This window comes from Erinaceus europaeus, chromosome 4 (assembly GCF_950295315.1).
Source record: "Erinaceus europaeus chromosome 4, mEriEur2.1, whole genome shotgun sequence".
In the NCBI taxonomy this organism is placed as follows: Eukaryota; Metazoa; Chordata; class Mammalia; order Eulipotyphla; family Erinaceidae; genus Erinaceus; species Erinaceus europaeus.
The window spans coordinates 114,602,269-114,621,965 of NC_080165.1; the positions used below are offsets into that span (position 1 = coordinate 114,602,269).

Genomic DNA, 19,697 nt, shown 5'->3' on the forward strand with positions numbered 1-19,697 from the left:
TTGTTTACTGCCCAGGCTCCCATCCAAGTCCATGCCTCATTTGCCTGGCACACCTAGACCAACATCCTCCTTGCTTCCTGGATCAGTCAAATCTACTGCTCAGATGCGGCCTCCTTCTCCTGGCAACATCCGCCCTCTCAAGAGAGAAGTCAGAGTAGACACTGAGAGAAAAGACTCAGACAAGGAACTTCAGAAAATTGCCAATGAGCCCTCACTAAAGTGCAGAGCACCTTTAGCAAAGGTAGAAGAAGCCACAGTTGAAGAGGGGACCCCTGTTGAACCAGAGATGGCCCCTGGTAAGAATCAACTGGCCTGTGATGGAATATAAATTATTTACTCTTTTTCTTCACACTCCCCTTTTCTCCTGTGCTGTTTTTACTTACCCATTTTTTCCCCTTAGTGGGGATTTGCAAGTTTTACTCTGAGACTAATTTATAGACATTTTCTTATGGATACTACTCTAAAAGAAAATGTAATCATGAATCTAGTAGGCTACTGGTAGGGCCACAGTATATTATTAGTACAGGCATGGCTTCTGATTACATTTATTCACCAAATACAATGTTTTACAGAATGTAGTATTCAAAACACTTGCTTCAGAGTCCTTAGTTACTACTGTATGACTAATGTTTCAAAACTTTGTAGCCTCCATCCACAATGATTACAGCATCACACAGATTCTTGGTTCAGGAGTTGAAGAGGAAGTTTTCTGGATGGTTAAAAGGACACTCATGGACATGGCTTTTGGAAAGTTGCCTTCATTTCATGGCATGTGAATCACTCCATAGGGTTGCTTGATTGTCTCACAGCTTGTCTGTTGACTTCTCCTAGAGTGAATGATCCTGAGAAAAGGGATCACAAGAGATTCACAGTGTCTTTTGCACTCATTCCCAGAAGTCACCATTTCTGTAATATTCTGTACATTAGAGGCAAGTCACAGATTCAGGTTACACACTAGAGGATAGAGTTAATCTCCACCTTTTAAAGGAGAAATTTTCAAAGACATTGTGGAGATAGTCTATACCACCACATTTGTAATGTTTCAAACCACCTGGTCTTACTGCAGACCTACTTAATAAGAATTTGTCGTGGACCCAGAGACAATAGAGATAATAAGCTCATCGGTAGAGTGCTGTGAAAAACTGCCAATAAAAATTCAGAGTGACTGGTTTAGTGCATACATTAGTTTAAGGACCACAGGTTTATCTTATGTGTTTGACAGAAGTCAGGATTTTCTCCAAAAGATTCAGTTGGTCTCATCTCTGCCAGGCTGACAAGATATTATTTTAAGATGAAATTCACTTGAAAGTAGAGATTCAACATCATTTATTAGAGATTGTTCTCATTCAAAAGTTTCTTCTTCATAACTTGATGGTAGAGTATAGGAAGAAAGAAAAAATAGATGACTCATAGCAAGTAATAATATTTGGAAAGTCTAGTGTTTGTTTGGCTGGAAAGAGTGAGTTAAAAAGGCCAAAGAATCCTAGAGGGTATAAAAGGTTTTGTAGGAGCAAAAGGAGAAATATAAATCTTCAAAGGAGTTTGTGAAGTAGTCAAATGCCAGAGATCGTTATCTTGTCTCTTGGCATCAGGACTGACAGTAAAAGTCTGAGATGGCTGGGAGTTGGGCGGTAGCACAGCGGGTTAACCGCAAGTGGCACAAAGCACAAGGACCGGAGTAAGGATCCCAGTTCGAGCCCCCGGCTCCCCACCTGCAGAAAAGTCACTTCACAGGCGATGAAGCAGGTCTACAGGTGTCTGTCTTTCTCTCCCCCTCTCTGTCTTCCCCTCCTCTCTCCATTTCTCTCTGTCCTATCCAACAATGATGACATCAACAACAACAATAATAACTACAACAATAAAACAACAAGGGCAACAAAAGAGAATTTTTTTTTTTTTTAAGTTTGAGATGGCTAAGAAGTACTGAAGATGCCCTTGGCTCCTATGATCTCAGATCCTGAGGCCGATCTGGGTAGATCCAACAAAAGGGTCCTCTTGATTGGGTGTAATCTTCCCAGCTTGAATCGAAACTGGTGGCATGTATGTTGAAGATGGTCACAGAAAGGCTTTAATCTTCAAGTATTGGATAGTCACTAAAGAATTTTTTTCTGTAGTGCAATGAAAGGCAAATGAAAGATTTTATCTTTTTGTTCAGCTTACAGTATATCTTCCCACGGAACCCAACATAGGGCTCTGTACTCAGTACACATTCAATATATGTTGCTAACTGATTTAACTTGTATAAAAATTAGACTTGGTGACAGTGTCAGCTTTGTTGGATGTCTCATTTTACACATGTAGCTTTTTGTTATCTGTTGCTTGGTTACAGACAGAATACAGTGAAGCCGTGAGAACACACAGTAATAAACATTCCCTTTCTTTTTATAATGATGAATTCTAGGTCTGGGGTGTGGGGAATGCTAGTTTTTGTTTTATTCTTTGGGTTTTGTTTCCAATTGGTTTTCTCCTTGTACCTGTTTGTACAGCTGCTCCAACTACAGCCCCAGCTCCAGTCCCAGCCTCCAGTCCACCCTCCATCCCAGCCCCCACATCGATCCCAATCCCGTCACCCACTGTGACTGCCAGTGCTCCTCCTAAGACTTCTGCAGGTACCACTGACCCAGAAGAGGCCACGAGACTACTTGCTGAAAAGAGACGGCTGGCCCGAGAGCAGAGAGAAAAGGAAGAAAGGGAGAAGAAAGAGAAGGAAGAGTTGGAAAGGTAAAAGAGGCATATTACTTACTCAGCAACATGTCAGTGGTATCCTAGTGATGCCTTGAATTACTGAGTCTGAGGTAGTAGTAATGATGGTGAATCAGTTGCATTAGAATTATTCTTGACCTCTGATCATTAAATGACCTTTCTAAATCACATTTTCTTATAATGACAGTATCAGAAGATTGATACAGAAAGATTTAAAGAAAAATTTATCCATAATCTTATAGCAACACATATGTTTCAGTAATTATCTGTGTTTGGGGTAATCTTTCCTAGTCTCTCAGCAGTGTACAGAAGTATAGTCATTCATACATAAATATACATGTTTGTATTTACATAATTATCACCATATAGTAGTGTGATAGTGAAATCAGATTTCTTTTCACTTACATACCTCTAAGCTTCATGTTTCTTCATTATCTTTCTAATTATTTTAAACCTGGGATGTCTGGATAACTTTTAAATAATAATAAAGTATTTAAAAGTTCACATTTTCTTTTTTTAAATTTTTTTTTTAATATTTATTTTATTTATTTATTCCCTTTTGCTGCCCTTGTTGTTTTATTGTTGTAGTTATTATTGTTGTTGTCATTGTTGGATAGGACAGAGAGAAATGGAGAGAGGAGGGGAAGACAGAGAGGGGAAGAGAAAGATAGACACCTGCAGACCTGCTTCACCGCCTCTGAAGCGACTCCCCTGCAGGTGGGGAGCCGGGTTCGAACCGGGATCCTTATGCTGGTCCTTGTGCTTTGCGCCACCTGCACTTAACTCACTGCGCTACAGCCCGACTCCCTCACATTTTCTTTTTAAGATAGAACTTCTCCCAGGGTAACTGGGTGAAATTGTCATGGATCCAATGATTGCCTGCCAAGACAGTATGCCAAAGATTTGTTTGGTTAATCTCTTTCTGGGACTTACAAGGTTAATGTCAATACAAACTATACCTTAAGTAAAGGATCATAGGCCCTCATGTTTGGTTGCCATCTTGGATGTTGGGAGCAGTTCTTATTCCCAGTAAGGAGCCTGTGTGAACCAACTTCCTCCTGTCTTGTGACAGAACATTTAACATTTATTATTTGTTTGCAAAGATTTTCCTTTCCTGGCTTCAAGTTTGTCACTAAAAATTCATATTGTTGAAGTAAACAAGACTTAACCTTTAAAGATAGCTCAGTTGAAGATCCTTTAAAAAGGGGGGGAAAAAAGTGCTAGCTTTTCACAAGATATGGGTGGGTACATTTTGTGTCTTCTTACCACTGTTTGAGAAAATGAAAAATATATGTGTGTGTGTGAGAGAGAGAGAGAAAGAAAAAGAGAGACTTTACAATTTGTCCCTGAATATGTTGAATGCATCTATTTGGAGATTTTTCTGTCAAACTTTTGAACAAACTGTCCTTGTAGTAATCAGTAACTCAGCTCTGCCTCTAGGAACTTTCATCTATATCTTTGTTATGCTTTTATCTTTGTCCAGACAAAAGAGAGAAGAATTAGCCCAAAAGGTGGCTGAAGAAAGATCTCGCAGGGAAGAGGAGTCCAAGTGGCTAGAAGCTGAGCAGGCCCAAGAGAAAGAAGCACAGCTGTTACGTCAAGCAGAAGAGCAGGAACGTCGGGAGCAGGAGGAGATGGGACGCATTCAGAAACAGGTAGGGGTCTCTGTGTTTGCTTATGATAAGCATCACAGTGCAATCTCTTGGCTGAGAAAGAGGCATATCACATATGAGCAAAGAAAAAATGTTCATTGTATTGTTACATGTACTCTGTGGTTTGTGCTTGTCTTCATTTTCCATACCATCTCCATTCTCTGTCTGCCATCTTGCCTACATCTCTGACTACAAAGCCAGCCTGTTTCTAAGAAGTAAATGCTGACATTTTGTTTTCAGAAAGAAGAAGACGCTCGTGTTCGTGAAGAAGCAGAGAGGGCCCGGCAGGAACGAGAAAAACATTTTCAGAGGGAAGAACAGGAACGTTTGGAGAGAAAGAAGGTAGTTGCATCTAACAGAAGAAGCCTAAGACATTATTCTGATTCTCTCCTTGACTGAAAGCTATCCAAAAACCAAGAAATAAGTTACTATCATCAGAAAACATAAGTGTGATACTCATTTGAGATTAACTGAAATAGCTGACAGTATTAATACTAATCTCCAGAGAAATCGTTCTTTATGTTTCAGCCTTCAAAAAATACAGCTCCTTTCAATTCATGACGTAAGCTATTTCCAACTTTGTTGAATAACATCAATTAAGACAAAGCAGTGGGTATTATATTTTCCCAAAATAACAGACATGTTTTAGTGATCTGCTCTTTGTTTAGTCAGTGAAATTTGCCAGGCAAGCTTTTTCTGTCTATAGTTGATCTTTTTGTTTAATTCTGCCTTTCTTGTAGCGACTTGAAGAGATTATGAAAAGAACCAGAAGAACTGAAGCTATGGATAAGGTACTAAGGTGGTCAATTCTTAATGATTCTTTCTTATCTTCACTTGTTAACTTTAACATTAAGAAGACTGTTTTTTCCCTTTGGTAGAAAACTGTTGATCAGAGAAATGGAGACATAGCCAAGGGAGTTCCCACCGGAGGAACAGGTATTGATTTCAAAGAACTAAAATCAAGTCAAATGATCATTTTCTTATTCTTTTGTCTTTGTCAGGGCTTCACAACTTTAGACCAGCCTTTTTAGATAAAGAAAATAGAGAGAGGGGCCAGGTGGTGGCGCACCTGGTTGAGAGCACAGGTTACAGTGCACAAGGACCCAGGTTTGAGCCCCCAGTCCCCACCTACAGGGGGAAAGCTTCACAAACAAAGCAGTGCTGCAGATGTCTCTCTTCTCCTCTATCACCCCCTTCCCTCTAGATTTCTGGCTATTTCTTTCCAATAAATAAAGATAATAAAAATATTCAAAAATATTTATAAAAAAGAAGAAGATAGAGGAAAAGACCCCATAAAAACATCTAAACTTTAGTTATTAGGGTTTGTACCTCTGGAAGTTTAATTTGGTTAGGCTAATAAGTTACAATTCATTGAAATTATTTCAGTTATTCTCATATCAAGTTGAAACCATAAACTGCCATAAATTTCCCTACCTGAAGACTTACAAAACTGTAAGTAATAAATAATCCTGCACTTTAGAGTCTGTCTTCCATATTTTTAATTTAAACTGGAACTCATATAATATTAAATAATAGGGTGGCACAGTAGATACAATTTACTGTGGACTTCCATTCATGAAACTTCTATAATTTAAAGTGTGACTCTTACTAATATTTTTTAAAAATATTTGTTGGGTCCATGTCCAGCAGAGAAGCAATTACAGAAGCCAGACCCCCTACCATCTGCACCCCATAAGAATTTTGGTCCATACTCCCAGAGGGATAAAGAATAGGGAAGTTTCCAATGGAGGGGGTGGTTACGTGCAACTCTGGTCCAGGGAACTGTATGAAATTAGACCCCCTTTACCTTACAATCTTGTTGTTATTAAATCACTAATAAAAATTTTAAAAATATATTTGTTGGGTCAGAAGATAGCTCACCTAGCTGAATGCATGTTTTACCATATGCAGAGACTCAGGTTTGAGCTGTCTGAAAACATCTGAACCAGAGATAACTTCATAAACAGTGGAGTAGTGTTTTTTCTTTGTGTTTCTCTTTTCTTCATCCCCTAACCCCACCCCACCCTGTCTTTATCTGAAATAAAAAGAAAAAAATTTCTTCTGGGAACTGTGGAATCACACAGGTGCAAAACCCCAACAAGCAAAAAATAAATGCTTGTTATTACTAAAAAAAAAAAAAGTATTCTGTGGGGGGTTGGGCAGTAGTGCAGTGGGTTAAGCGCACATGGCACAAAGTGCAAGTACCAGCTTAAGGATCATGGTTCGAGCCCCCAACTCCCCACCTGCTGGGGGGGGATCGCTTCACAAATGGTGAAGCAGGTCTGCAGATGTCTATCTTTCTCTCCTCCTCTCTGTCTTCCCCAACTCTCTCGATTTCTCTCTGTCCTTTCCAATAACAACAACAGCTATAACAACAATAACAACCACAACAAGGGCAACAACCAAAAATAAAAAGGAAAAATAGCCTCCAGGAGCAGAGGATTCATAGTGCTGGCATCGGCATCAAGTCCCAGCGGTAACCCTGGAGGCAAAATAAAATGTTTCATGGTAATCTACTCCAAATCCTTCATTAAAGATGGTCCATATAAGCCTGATCAAATCGGCATAATGTTATCTTTATCAGTTACTTTCATTTCAATGTACATACTTTTTGACCAGTGCTATAATATAAACCAGTGAAAATAATGACTATAGTGATTTCTACCCTTAGAATGTGTAGTTCTGATTATGTATATTAATATATTTAATCTTCTTAGTTGCCTATGACATCATAAGAAAACTGAGGCATAGAGTCTGTGACTTATCCAAGTCACATAATTGGTAAATAACACCACCAAAAGAGTAGTAATAATCCTTTGTTCTCTCTTATTTGCTCTCCATAGCAGTATCTGCACTTCCAAGTGTGACAAATTCTCCAGGAAGTGGAGAACCAGAAGCCTGCCCACATATACTTACCTTAGACCAATCAAAAGTAATTGTGGAGAGGTAAGTTAAACAACTGGGTCTTTCACTCATTTATTTACTTTTATTTCTTTATTGGGGGAATTAATGTTTTACAGTCAACAGTAAATACAAGTTTGTACATGCATAACATTTCCCAGTTTTCCACATAACAATGCAACTCTCACTAGGTCCTCTGCCATCATACAGCTGGGTCTTTTATTACTGGCACACATTAGTGCAAAATAGACTACCACTTTTACTCATATTTCTATTAGGATATACTGACCTAAGGGAAATTTCAAGTTTTCACCACTATAATTAATTTTTTGGGGGGGTTAAATAGTTGTCAGTAGAACTAGTAATTCTGTACCTTGAGAAAAGGAAAATGCTTATTTTCAAGAATCTTTGGTGGTAAGGTTTTAATGTGACTATTAAAGATTATGGGGGGAGGGGGTCTGGCGGTAGCACAGCAGTTTAAGCGCACGTGGCGCAAAGCTCAAGGACCGGCAAAAGGATCCCGGCCCGGCTCCCCACCTGCAGGGGAGTCGCTTCACAGGCAGTGAAGCAGGTCTGCTGGTGTCTGTCTTTCTCTTCCCCTCTCTGTCTTCCCCTCCTCTCTCCTTTTCTCTCTGTCCTATCCAACAAAGATGACATCAACAACAATAATAATGACTACAATAAGGCTACAATAATAAGGGCAACAAAAGGGCGGGGGAATGGTCTCCAGGAGCAGTAGATTTATGGTGCAAGTACTGAGCGCCAGCAACAACCCTGGAGGCAATAAATAAATTAATTAATTAATACAAAAAGATTATAGGGACTAACTCATTTTTCCTTGGATATATTTAACCTAATCTGAACCATAATCACACCCTTTAACATAACTGTATTTTTACCATACATAATTTATATTAACATAGAGATTTATTCCATAGTAAAAATTATTTTGATAACAGTACTTTCATGTTACATTATTGTAGCAGGGCTTCTTACTGAAGAATCAAATAGTTATTGAATAATAATCAAAGAAGAAAGGTATAGGTTGAGGAAAGACTGATTTTTCTCTTTTCTTCCACTTATACCTGCAGTCATCATATACGCACTCTCAAAGCTGGCGGGGTGGGGGGGTGGGGGGTTTGGGGGGGATTACAGCTCTGCCTAACAGTTCGGTCATGGAGAACTTGTAGAAATGGTTGTGATAGCATTCAAGAATTTTAGCTATCACTTTTATTTTCTGAATCTAGATAAACATAAATGTTCTTTTTAATCAGTTAGCACTATGTAAGCCCAACTTTAAATGCTTCCATTATATACTCTTTCTCTCTCTCTCTCTCTCTCTCTCTCTCTGATTAAACCTAGGACCTCAGAGCCTCAGGCAGTGAAGCAGGTGTGCAGGTGTCTATCTTTCTCTCTCCCTCTCAATCTTCCGCTCCCTTCTCAATTTCTTTGTCCTATTGAATAAAATGGCCGTGTGTGTGTGTGTGTGTGTGTGTGTGTGTGTGTGTGTGTGTGTGTGTGTAAAAACAGCCACCAGGACTGGTAGATTCATAGTGGCAGCACTGAGCCCCAGCAATAACCCTGGAGGCAAAAACTATATATATATATATATATATATATATATATATATATATATATATATATATATATATATATAACACTTATTCAAAACTGCTTTAATTCTTGATATTGAATTCATTGACTTCAAAGATTTTTAGAAAGAATAAAAAGTACCATAGAGTTCAAACCCCAGATCCCAACTACAAGGGAGAAGCTTCTTGAGTGGTGAAACAGTGCTGCAGGTGTCTCTTTTTTTTTTCCAAGAGCCTTCAGGGCCTGGCCCCAGAGCCTGCCCCCTGGCTTCTAACTCCTGTTCTTTCTCCCTCTTCTCTTCATCTCTATCCTAAATAGGTAAAATTAAAAAGTACCACAGAGGGGTTGGATGGTAGCACCGTGGGTTAAGTGCACATGACACAAAGAGCAAGGACCTGTGTAAGGATCCTGGTGCAAGCCTCTGACTCCCCCACCTGCAGGGGTTTGCTTCATGGGTGGTGAAGCAGGTCTGAGGGTTCTCTTTCTCTCCCCTTCTCTGCCTTCCCCTCCTGTCTCCATTTCTCTGCCCTATCCAACAACAACAGCAGTAATAATAATAGTGACAATAAGTGCAACAAAATGGGAAAAATGGCCTCCAGGAGCAGTGGATTCATAGTGCAGGCACTGAGCCCCAAGCAATAACCCTGGAAGCCAAAAAATTAAAATTAAAAAAAAAGAGTACTGCAGAGCAAATCCTATTATTATAGGGAAAAGGAGGTTTAGTATTTCATTGACTTAAGATTTTAGTTATTTTGAATAAATTTACTACATAATTTTGTATATTATATAACTTTACGTATATGAAGTAAAATTGTATTCTTTTCACTTTCATATAAAACATTTATTCTTGGGAACTAGGCTGACTCTTCTCAGTGGTAAAATCATCAAGAAATTAATTACTGAGTAGTTACCTGAAATATAATTTTACTGTGAAAATGGTATAAATAACAACCTTCAGTTGTCTTTTAGCCTTTCCACACACAGAAAAGCAAGTCTATAATTAAAATGCAGCACTATGAACTTGTGTCACCCACCTTTATCCAAATAATGTTGTAAATATTGTCCTTTCCTATGTCCCCATAACTGGACCTCACATGATTGTATTTTCACCACTTTGGGCTACTTTCTCATTCAGAGAGAGAAGAGAGGCACCACAGTACCTAAGCTCCAGTGCCATAGTGTCTCCCATGTGGTTCTTAGGTCCTAGACCACACATGGCAAAATATGTGCTTGTGAATTATCTCACCAGTCCCCATGTAGTGTCATAAGTGGAAGATGAGGGGAGTTGGGCGGTAGCACGGTGGGTTAAGCGCAGGTGGCACAAAGCGCAAGGACTGTCTAAGAATCCCTGTTCAAGCCCCGGCTCCCCACCTGCAGGAGTGTCGCTTCACAGGCGGTGAAGCAGGTCTGCAGGTGTTTATCTTTCTCTCCTCCTCTCTGTCTTCCCCTCCTCTCTCCATTTCTCTCTGCCCTATCCAACAACGGTGACAATAATAACAAAAATAAAATAACTAGGGCAACAAAAGTGAATAAATAAATATTTAAAAAAAGAAATAAACATAAGTGGAAGATGTTCCCTATCAAATTGCCAGAAGAAACATAGCATAGTCTTCTATCATTTCACCTAATGATATAGCAAAAAAAAAATAGTGTCAGATACAGACATTGTGACATAATATAGAAATGAGACTAACAAAGTCACAATGTGCCATCATTTTAAAAGAAAAAAATAATAATCCCAGAAAATTCCCCAAATTAGACACAGATTACTTGTATTACTTATACAAAGAGTTTTGAATTTGTTACAATAGTTCTTCTCATATATAAAGCCAAAGCAACAAATCACAAGTCTTAAATAAAAGTGCTAGACCAAGAGCACTCAAATTAAACAAAAGACATTTACTGTGAAGAATATTTTTCTGAAATTAACTTGGCATGGTGCTAACTAAACTCTTTTGCCTTAAAGATGCTTATGCTGTCATGAGATACTGATTATTCACTGCCACTCTTAGATTGATTTAAAACCTCCAATCTCTTTTTATACAGTGCACTGTGATGTCACTTGACCTTTACTTGGCACTAAGTCAATATTTACCTACTTAGTTCAACCTCTTTCATTTGTCAATAGTTCTTATGACATAGGCTAGTACTACTTGCTATCAGTAAGCCCAAAAGTACTAATGCAGACATCACAAAAAGTAAATTTATAAACCTACTGGGAGTTATTCCAAGAGCTAATCACTGATGGTCCTCTGCATGTGTAGGCCTGGGCCTGAAAGCAACTCTGTCTCCCTTCCCTCCACTCGAGGTCTCCTCGCCCTTTTTTTTTTTTTTTTTTTTTTGCCTCCAGGGTTATCGCTGTGGCTCGGTACCACAAATCCACTGCTCCTGGAGGCCATTTTTCCCCTCTTACTGCCTTTGTTGTTGTTGGTACTGTTACTGTTGCCATTGCTGTTGTTGGATAGGACAGAGAGAAATCAAGAAAGGAGGGGAAGATAGAGAGAGGGAAAGAAAGATACCTGCATACCTGCTTCACCACCCGTGAAGTAACCCCCACTGCAGATGGGGAGTGGGAGACATCTCATGAGTGTTGAAGCAGTACTGCAGCTCTCTCTCCTCTCTCTCCCCTATCTCTTCCCTCTCTCTCTACTGTCTTCTCTCTCTCTCTACTCTCTCTGTCTCTCTATCCTCTCTCTCTTCTCTTCTCTCCACCTTTCTCTCTCTCATCTCTCTCCCTCCTCTCTCTCTCCATCTCTCTATCTCTCTCTCTCTTTCTCTCCTTCCTCCCCACCTCCTTCTCTCATACCTGAGGTACCTAACAGTCCCATGTTCTATTTTCCATAATAGTTCACCACCATGAACTAGAGATGAGCAATGCTCTGGTAAAAATTAATAAAGTAATTAATTCCTGGGAGTCCAAGTAAGAAAGGGTTGCCTAGTAGAAGCATTAAAGAGAACTTTAAAGAAAAATAAGAGGCAGCCACAATCCCAGGGCTGTATACAAGTGTGCCCATTGTCTAGGACTACAGCCAGACATTGTGGAAGAGAGTGCAGCTGAGTGGAAAAGGAGAGCAAAAGAGTTGCTGTGGTTTCTTGCTAATGAAACTTGTCAGCAATCTATCTTCTAGAATTCCCAGCAAAACTGTTTTTTTTTTATTATTGGGAAATTAATGTTTTACATTTGACAGTAAATACAATAGTTTGTACATGCATAACATTTCCCAGTTTTCCATATAACAGTACAACCCCCTACCCCCACCCGAGTCTTTTTGGTGCAACATGCCAATTCCAGTTCAGGTTCTACTTGTATGTGCTCTTCTGATCTTGTTTTTCAACTTCTGCCTGAGAGTGAAATCATCCCAAATTCATCCTTCTGTTTCTGACTTATTTCACTTAACATGAATTTTTCAAGGTCCATCCAAGATTGACTGAAAACAAAGAAGTCACCATTTTTTACACCTGAGTAGTATTCCATTGTGTATATATATCACAACTTGCTTAGCCACTCATCTGTTGTTGGACACCTGGGTTGCTCCCAGGTTTTGGCTATTATAAATTGTGCTGTTAAGAACATATATGTACACATAACTTTTTGGATGAGTGTGTTGAATTCCTTAGGATATATCCCCAGGAGAGAAATTGCAGGGTCGTAGGGTAGGTCCATTTCTAGCCTTCTGAGAGTTCTCCAGACTGCTCTCCACAACGGTTGGACCAAATGGCATTCCCACCAGCAGTGCAGGAGGGTTCCTTTGACCCCACAACCTCTCCAGCATTTGTTGCTGCTACCTTTTCTGATGTATGACATTCTCACAGGAGTGAAGTGGTATCTCATTGTTGTCTTTATTTGCATTTCTCTGACAATCAAAGACTTGGAGCGTTTTTTCATGATCTTCTCCCATTCTGTGAGGGGTCTCTTGGTTTGGGTAGTGGTTTCTATTTTTTTTTATATTTATTTATTCATTTTCTCTTTTTATTGCCCTTATTGTTTTATTGTTTTAGTTATTATTATTGTTATTGATGTCTTTGTTGCTGGATAGGACAGAGAGAAATGGAGAGTGGAGGGGAAGACAGAGAAGGGGAGAGAAAGACAGACACCTGCAGACCTTCCTCACCACCTGTGAAGCGACTCCCCTGCAGGTGGGGAGCCGGGCGCTCGAACCAGGATCCTTACACCGGTCCTTGCGCTTTGCACCACGTGTGCTTAACCCGCTGCACTACCACCTGACTCCCGGTAGTGGTTTCTTTTGCTGTGAAGAAGCTTTTTAATTTGATGTAGTCCCATAGGTTTATGCTTGCCTTAGTCTTCTTTGTAATTGGATTTGTTTCGTTGAAGATGTCTTTAAAATGTATGCGGAAAAGAGTTCTGCCAATATTTTTCCTCTAAGTATCTGATAGTTTCTGGTCTAACATCCAAGTTCTTGATCCACTTGGAATTTACTTTTGTATTTGGTGAAATATAGTGGTTCAGTTTCATTCTTCTGCATGTTTCAACCCATTTTTTCCAATGTCATTTGTTGAAGAGACTCTGCTTTCCCCACTTAATAGTCTGGGCACCTTTGTCAAACATTAAACATCCATTGATATAGAGGCTTACTTCTGGGCTCTCAATTCTATTCCACTGGTCAGTGTGTCTAGTCATGTTCCAGTACCAAGCAGTTTTGATTACAATGGCCCAATAATAAAATTTGAGATCTGGGAGTGTGATGCCTCCAGTTCTGTTCTTTCTTCTCAAGATGGTTTTGGCAATTCTGTTGTTTTTTTTAATTTAAAAAAAAATTTTAATATTTATTTACTTATTCCCTTTGCATGTTGCCCTTGTTGATTTTTATTGTTGGTATTATTTATTGTAGTTATTATTGTTGTTATTGATGTTGTTATTGGATAGGACAGAGAGAAATGGAAAGAGGAGGGGAAGACGGAGGGGGCAGAGAAAGAGAGACACCTGCAGACGTGCTTCACCGCCTGTGAAGCGACTCCCCTGCAGGTGGGGAGCCAGGGACTCGAACTCAGATCTTCATGCGGGTCCTTGCGCTTTGCACCACGTGCACTTAACCCGCTGCGCTATTGCCGGACTCCCAATTTTTTAAAATTTTATTTATTTATTTTCCCTTTTGTTGCCCTTGTTGTCTTTTTATTGCTGTTGTAGTTATTGTTGTTATTGATGTTGTCTTTGTTAGGACACAGAGAAATGGAGAGAGGAGGGGAAGACAGAGAGTGGGAAAGAAAGATAGACACCTGCAGACCTGCTTCACTGCCTGTGAAGCGCCTCCCCTCAGGTGGGGAGCCGGGAAATCGAAGTAGGATCCGTAAGGCAGTCCTTGCGCTTTGTGCCACCTATGCTTAACCCACTGCACTACCGCCCAACTCCCGATTTTGGCAATTCTAAGTTTTTTCTGGTTTTAGATAAACATTTGTAGCATTTGTTCTATTCTCCTAAAAAATGTAACTGGGGTCTTGATGGGGATAGCATTAAATTTGTATATGGCTCTAAGTAGTATATTCATTTTGATGATGTTAATTCTTCCAACCCATAAACATGGAATATTTTTCCACTTCTTTCTGTCTTTTTCCATTTCCTTGAGTAGTAACTCATAATTTTCCGTATACAAGTCTTTCACTTCTTTGATTAGGTTTACTCCTAGGTATTTTATTGTTTTTGTTGCTATAGTAAAAGGAAATGATTTCTGGATTTCAACTTCTTCTAACTTAGTGTTTGCATAGAGGAATGCCACTGACTTTTGAATGTTAATTAAGTAGCCTGACACCTTATTATATTGCTTGATGATTTCCAAAAGCTTCTTGCTGGGTTCCTTAGGTTTTTCTGTGTATACTGTCATGTCATCTGCAAATAGGGAGAGTTTGACTTCTTCTCTTCCAGTCTGTATCCCTTAAATCCTTGCTCCTGCCTGATTACTATGGCAAGAACTTCCAACACTATGTTGAATAATAATGGTGATAGTGGGCAGCCCTGTCTAGTACCTGATCTGAGGGGAAATGCTTCCAGTTTTTCACCATTGAGTATGATGTTGGCTGTAGGTTTGCTATATATAGACTCCACTATCTACAGGAATTTTTCCATCGATTCCCATTTTTTGTATTATTTTGATCATAAAGGGATGTTGTATTTTGTCAAAGACTTTCTCTGCATCTATTGATATGACCATGTGGTTTTTGGTCTTCCTTTTATTGATGTGGTGGATCACGTTGATTGATTTACGTATATTAAACCAACCTTGCATGCCTGGGATAAACCCCACTTGGTCATGATGAACAATCTTTTTGATATACTGCTGTATCCGGTTGGCTAGAATTTTGTTCAGTATTTTAACATCTATGTTCATCAGAGATATTGGTCTGTAGTTTTCTTTTTTGGTTGTGTCCCTGTCTGCTTTTGGTATCAGAGTGATGGTGGCTTCATAGAAGCTGGAAGGGAGTATTCCAGTGTCTTCAGTCTTCTGGAAGACTTTCAAAAGTAGAGGTATTAGTTCTTCTTTGAAGATTTTGTAGAATCCATTTGTAAAAACCATCTGGTCCAGGACTTGTATTCTTGGGAAGGTTTTTGATAACTGTTTCAATTTTGTTGACTGTGATGGGCCTGTTCATGTTATCTAGTTCCTCTTTACTTAGTTTTGGAAGTTGGTAAGCATCTAGGAACTTGTCCACTTCTTCCAGGTTCTCTAGCTTGGTGGCATATAGTTGTTCATAGAAGCCTCGCATGATATGTTGTATTTCTGTGATGTCTGTTGTGATATCTCCTCTTTCATTTAGTATCTGATTTATCTGGGTCTTCTCCCTTTTTTGTTTTGTGAGTCTGGCTAAAGGTTTGTCGATTTTGTTCACTCTTTCGAAGAACCAACATTTACTTTTGTTTATTTTTTGTATGGTTTTCCTATTTTCAATGTTATTGATTTCTGCCCTGACTTTAGTTATTTCTGTCCTTCTGGTTGCTTTAGGATTCCTTTGTTCTTCTTCTTCTAGGTCTTTAAGATGTGCAGTCAGGCTGTTTATTTGTGCTTTTTCTTGTTTTCTAATGTGTGCTTGTATAGCTATGAACTTCCCTCTCAGTACTGCTTTAGCTGTGTCCCAAATATTTTGATAGCTTGTGTCTTCATTTTCATTGAATTCTCAAAACATTTTGATTTCTTCCTTGATTTCCTCTTTGACCCAGTAGTTGTTAAGGAGTGTATTGTTGAGCTTCCACATTTTGGGACTATTGCTAACCTTCTGTTGTTTGTTAAGTGTTAGTTTAATTCCACTGTGGTCTGAGAAGATGCTTGCGATGATTTCAATGCTCTTGAATTGGCTGATGCTGTCTTTGTGGCCTAACATATGGTCTATCCTTGAGAATGACCCATATGAACTTGAGTAAAATGTGTATTCCAGTTTCTTGGTATGAGAGCCTCTGAAAATGTCCAATACTTCTAGTTTATCTATCTCCTCATTTAGTTCTCTCATGTCTTTATTGATTTTCTGCCTGGATGATCTGTCAAGTTGAGAGAGTGGGGTGTTGAAGTCCCCTACTATGACTGTGTTGCTGTTAATATATTGCTTTAGCTGTTTGATGTATTTAGATGGCTTCTCATTGGGTACATAGATATTAAAAATTCCTTTTTATAATAATATTAACAATTCCTCTTTAGTTCTCTGCCCCCTGGTGTCAGCACAGGGCCTCCCTGGTGCTGCTCCAGATTCTGAGGGCAGTAGCAATGGAGACTCATAGTTTCATTTGGTGAGTCTTAGGGGAGTCCGCTCCTCCCTTCAGTTGTCTTTTTGTTGGTGAAACAGACTGGAGGTGGTGTCTCAATTGGTAAACTGCCACACTGTTGCCAGCCACTTAATCCCTAGGCTCCTCTCTGTCCAAGAGCACATGTGTTTGCACTCACCAGTGATTTGGTGGGTTCCTGAAGTCTTTCTAGTCCTGTGTTGTTTAGGTCCCAGGTGGTCTCCTTTGGTATTCCTAGTTAACCCAGGAGAGGAGAAGGGGAGGAGGGAGAGGAGGGAGAGGTGAAGGAGGGGAGAGGAGAGGAGAGGGGAGGGGAGGGGAGGGGAGGGGAGGGGAGGGGAGGGGAGGGGAGGGGAGGGGAGGAACACAGCTGCTGCTGCCCCATAGCCCCACCTCCGGAAGTCTCCCAGCAAAACTTTTTACCAGGCAGTTTCTCTCCCATGGAATTCTACCCCAAACCTACTATAGGGTGGCTACTAAGGGTGCCTGGGGAGGCTGTAGGAGCTAGTGCTGAGGAAACTTCTTGCCCTGCAGGAGTCACTGAGAGTTGCAGCAACCCATTGAGCAAGCACACCCAAACCAGAAAGGAAAACTACTTCTGCAATGTTTCTTCAACGGCATTTTCAGTTTAATAATTTCTGCCAGTCACTGTGCTCTCTGATTATTTTTTAGTAACTGGTCATCCAAAACCTATGGCACAATTATTTTTGAACAATCATTTCTCACTAGCAAATGTGAATAGGTGGAGTAATTAAAGGAGGGGTAAATGAGGTCAGCTGTTGACTCAAGTCTGGGTTTGGCATTGCCTTTATGACTCGTTGGTACATGCAGGTCTGAAGGCAATGGGAGCTGAGATGGCCAAAGAAAGAAGGCTGGGGAGAGAGACAGACAGAGAGAGAGAGAGAGAGAGAGAGAGAGAGGAACATTCCTCCTCTTTATCTTCTGCCAAAATTTTTACTTTAAGTCTCTTTGGAATGATAAATAAAACTGTTTCTGTGACTACAGAAAACCTATTGGTTTTAGGAAATAGCAAGATAAAGGGTGTGTCATTCCCTTAGAATGGCAGCTGTTAGGCCTGTGTGTGTGTTTGCATGTCTGTGCGTGCGTGCATATGCAAGCCTACAGGCTCATGCACACTACTGTAATGCCAAGTCTCTTCTCCCCCTCCTTGGAGAAATAGCAGAAAAACATCATCATACTCTGAGTCAAAACAACATCTTTCTCTTTCCTTCCTTCCTTCCTTCCTTCCTTCCTTCCTTTCCTTCCTTCCTTCCTTCCTTTCCTTCCTTCCTTTCTTTATTTCTACCATAGCTTCATACTTGTATAACTCTATCACCACAGGCAGACAGGCTTTATTTTTTTCCAGCTTTTTAATTTTAAAGAGAGAGAGAGAAGGTAGAGAAGGAGGCAAAAGAGAAGAGAAGGGAGAAATACCACAGCAGTACTTCACCATCTAGGAAGCTTCCCATAGTGCCATGCATGTGATGCTACAGTTTTGAACCTGGGTCCATTCGCATAGTAAAGTGTGCATAAAAAAAAAAATGGTGAGAGGGTGCATTCTACCAAATGAGCTATCTCCAGCCCCATATTATTTTCTGAAGCACTTTTGATATTATCAATGTACCCTAACTAATCAGTGATACAATTATCACCAAGATCCCCTTAATTTTCCTAGAAGAGAACATTTAATAATTAAAAAAAAAAGTACCAGGAGTCAGGCGGGTAGCACAGCGGGTTAAGCGCATGTGGTGCAAAGCACAAGGACCGGTGTAAAGATCCCAGTCTGAGCCCCCGGCTCCCCACCTGCAGGGGAGTCGCTTCACAGGCGGTGAAGCAGGTCTGCAGGTGTCTATCTTTCTCTCTTCTCTCTGTCTTCTCCTCCTCTCTCCATTTCTCTCTGTCCTATCCAACAACGACAACAACAATAATAACTACAACAATAAAACAACAAGGACAACAAAAGGGAATAAATAAATAAATATTTTTTAAAATGTTTTTAAAAAAGTACCAAAACCTTCGAGCCAGAAATGCCTTAGGAGCTGTTTGAAAGCCTGTTTTTTTTTTTTTCATTTTTGTGTAAGCTGCTCCCAAAGTGGAGTGTTGGAGGAAGCATTTGAGCAAAAGAAAAAAGATGGAAGTATTGGATGTGCTGTAGTTTTATTTTACCACTTGGAAAAGTATGGAAAGAAGATAAACTGAGTAGCTAGATTTTAAGCCATATGCATTACTGACACTGATATTCTACTCTCTTTCTTCTTCCTATAGAGTCCTTTCACAGCTACTGTTAGACTTCTGATTAATATGTGTTGGGAGTTAAAACCTTCACAGTTTTTTATTTCATATTTTAAGTCTCATCATTTTCCATTTTGAAACTAACCTTATATTATATTATATTTTTAGCACTTAAACTGAACACTGATCAATTTTTGAAGCTTGTAAATACATATTTACTGCTGCATTCAAATAAAGTAAATGAAAAATTAACTTACCAAACACTTGATAGACAGGCACTGCTTTTGATGCATTATAAACTTAATGAGCATATGGTATAAATGGCTGCCAATTAGGTTATGGAGTTTGTGAGGAGAGTGAAAAATATACATGATGAGAGGTAGGAAATTGAAGATTTGATGCATAGTTAAGAATAAAGTCAAATACTCTAGTTTCTCTTCAAATCGTACAAATCTTTCACCTTTTACTAAAGAATAAAGTCAAAATACTAAGAGTGAATTAATCAGTAGGAATTCAGGTGGGGCTAGAGGCAGATTTAAGAAATAAAGATTAGATGGTTCATTTTGAACAATGTTTTAGAAACCCAGAAATGTCCAAGAAGGATTGGAATTTGAACATTCTGGAAGTGAACAAAATGTATATTGAGTGAAACACAAGACCAGAAATAAAAAGGTCATACATTTAGTCTATTAGCCACATAGGAAAGGTTGTTTATTCTAAGTATAGTTGTTGACACATGGGTAAAATTTCTCATCTCACCATAATAGTTGTTTACCAAACAGCCTCAATTCCAGCCTAGGTTCCCCTCCACCAAATGTCTCCAGTAGAATTTATTAAAGGTATAGAATTATTGAAGATGGTGATGATCTAACTGATAATTGGTTCCTTTCTAT

At 39.4% G+C, this 19,697-nt stretch overlaps 1 protein-coding gene across 5 annotated transcripts in view; it reads left to right on the forward strand.

Annotated features, from left to right (window-relative positions):
- MAP7 (microtubule associated protein 7) overlaps positions 1 to 19,697 on the forward strand; it is a 188,627-nt gene that overhangs the window by 163,365 nt on the left and 5,565 nt on the right. For 4 of the 5 annotated variants that reach the window (XM_060190396.1, XM_060190394.1, XM_016186837.2 and 1 more), the window contains exons 10-16: positions 16 to 296; positions 2,487 to 2,721; positions 4,187 to 4,358; positions 4,596 to 4,697; positions 5,096 to 5,146; positions 5,234 to 5,291; positions 7,199 to 7,301. In XM_060190396.1, coding sequence (XP_060046379.1) covers positions 16 to 296; positions 2,487 to 2,721; positions 4,187 to 4,358; positions 4,596 to 4,697; positions 5,096 to 5,146; positions 5,234 to 5,291; positions 7,199 to 7,301 — 1,002 coding nt within the window. The remainder of the gene's footprint in view (positions 1 to 15; positions 297 to 2,486; positions 2,722 to 4,186; positions 4,359 to 4,595; positions 4,698 to 5,095; positions 5,147 to 5,233; positions 5,292 to 7,198; positions 7,302 to 19,697) is intronic. The other variant, XM_060190393.1, reaches the window with a different exon arrangement.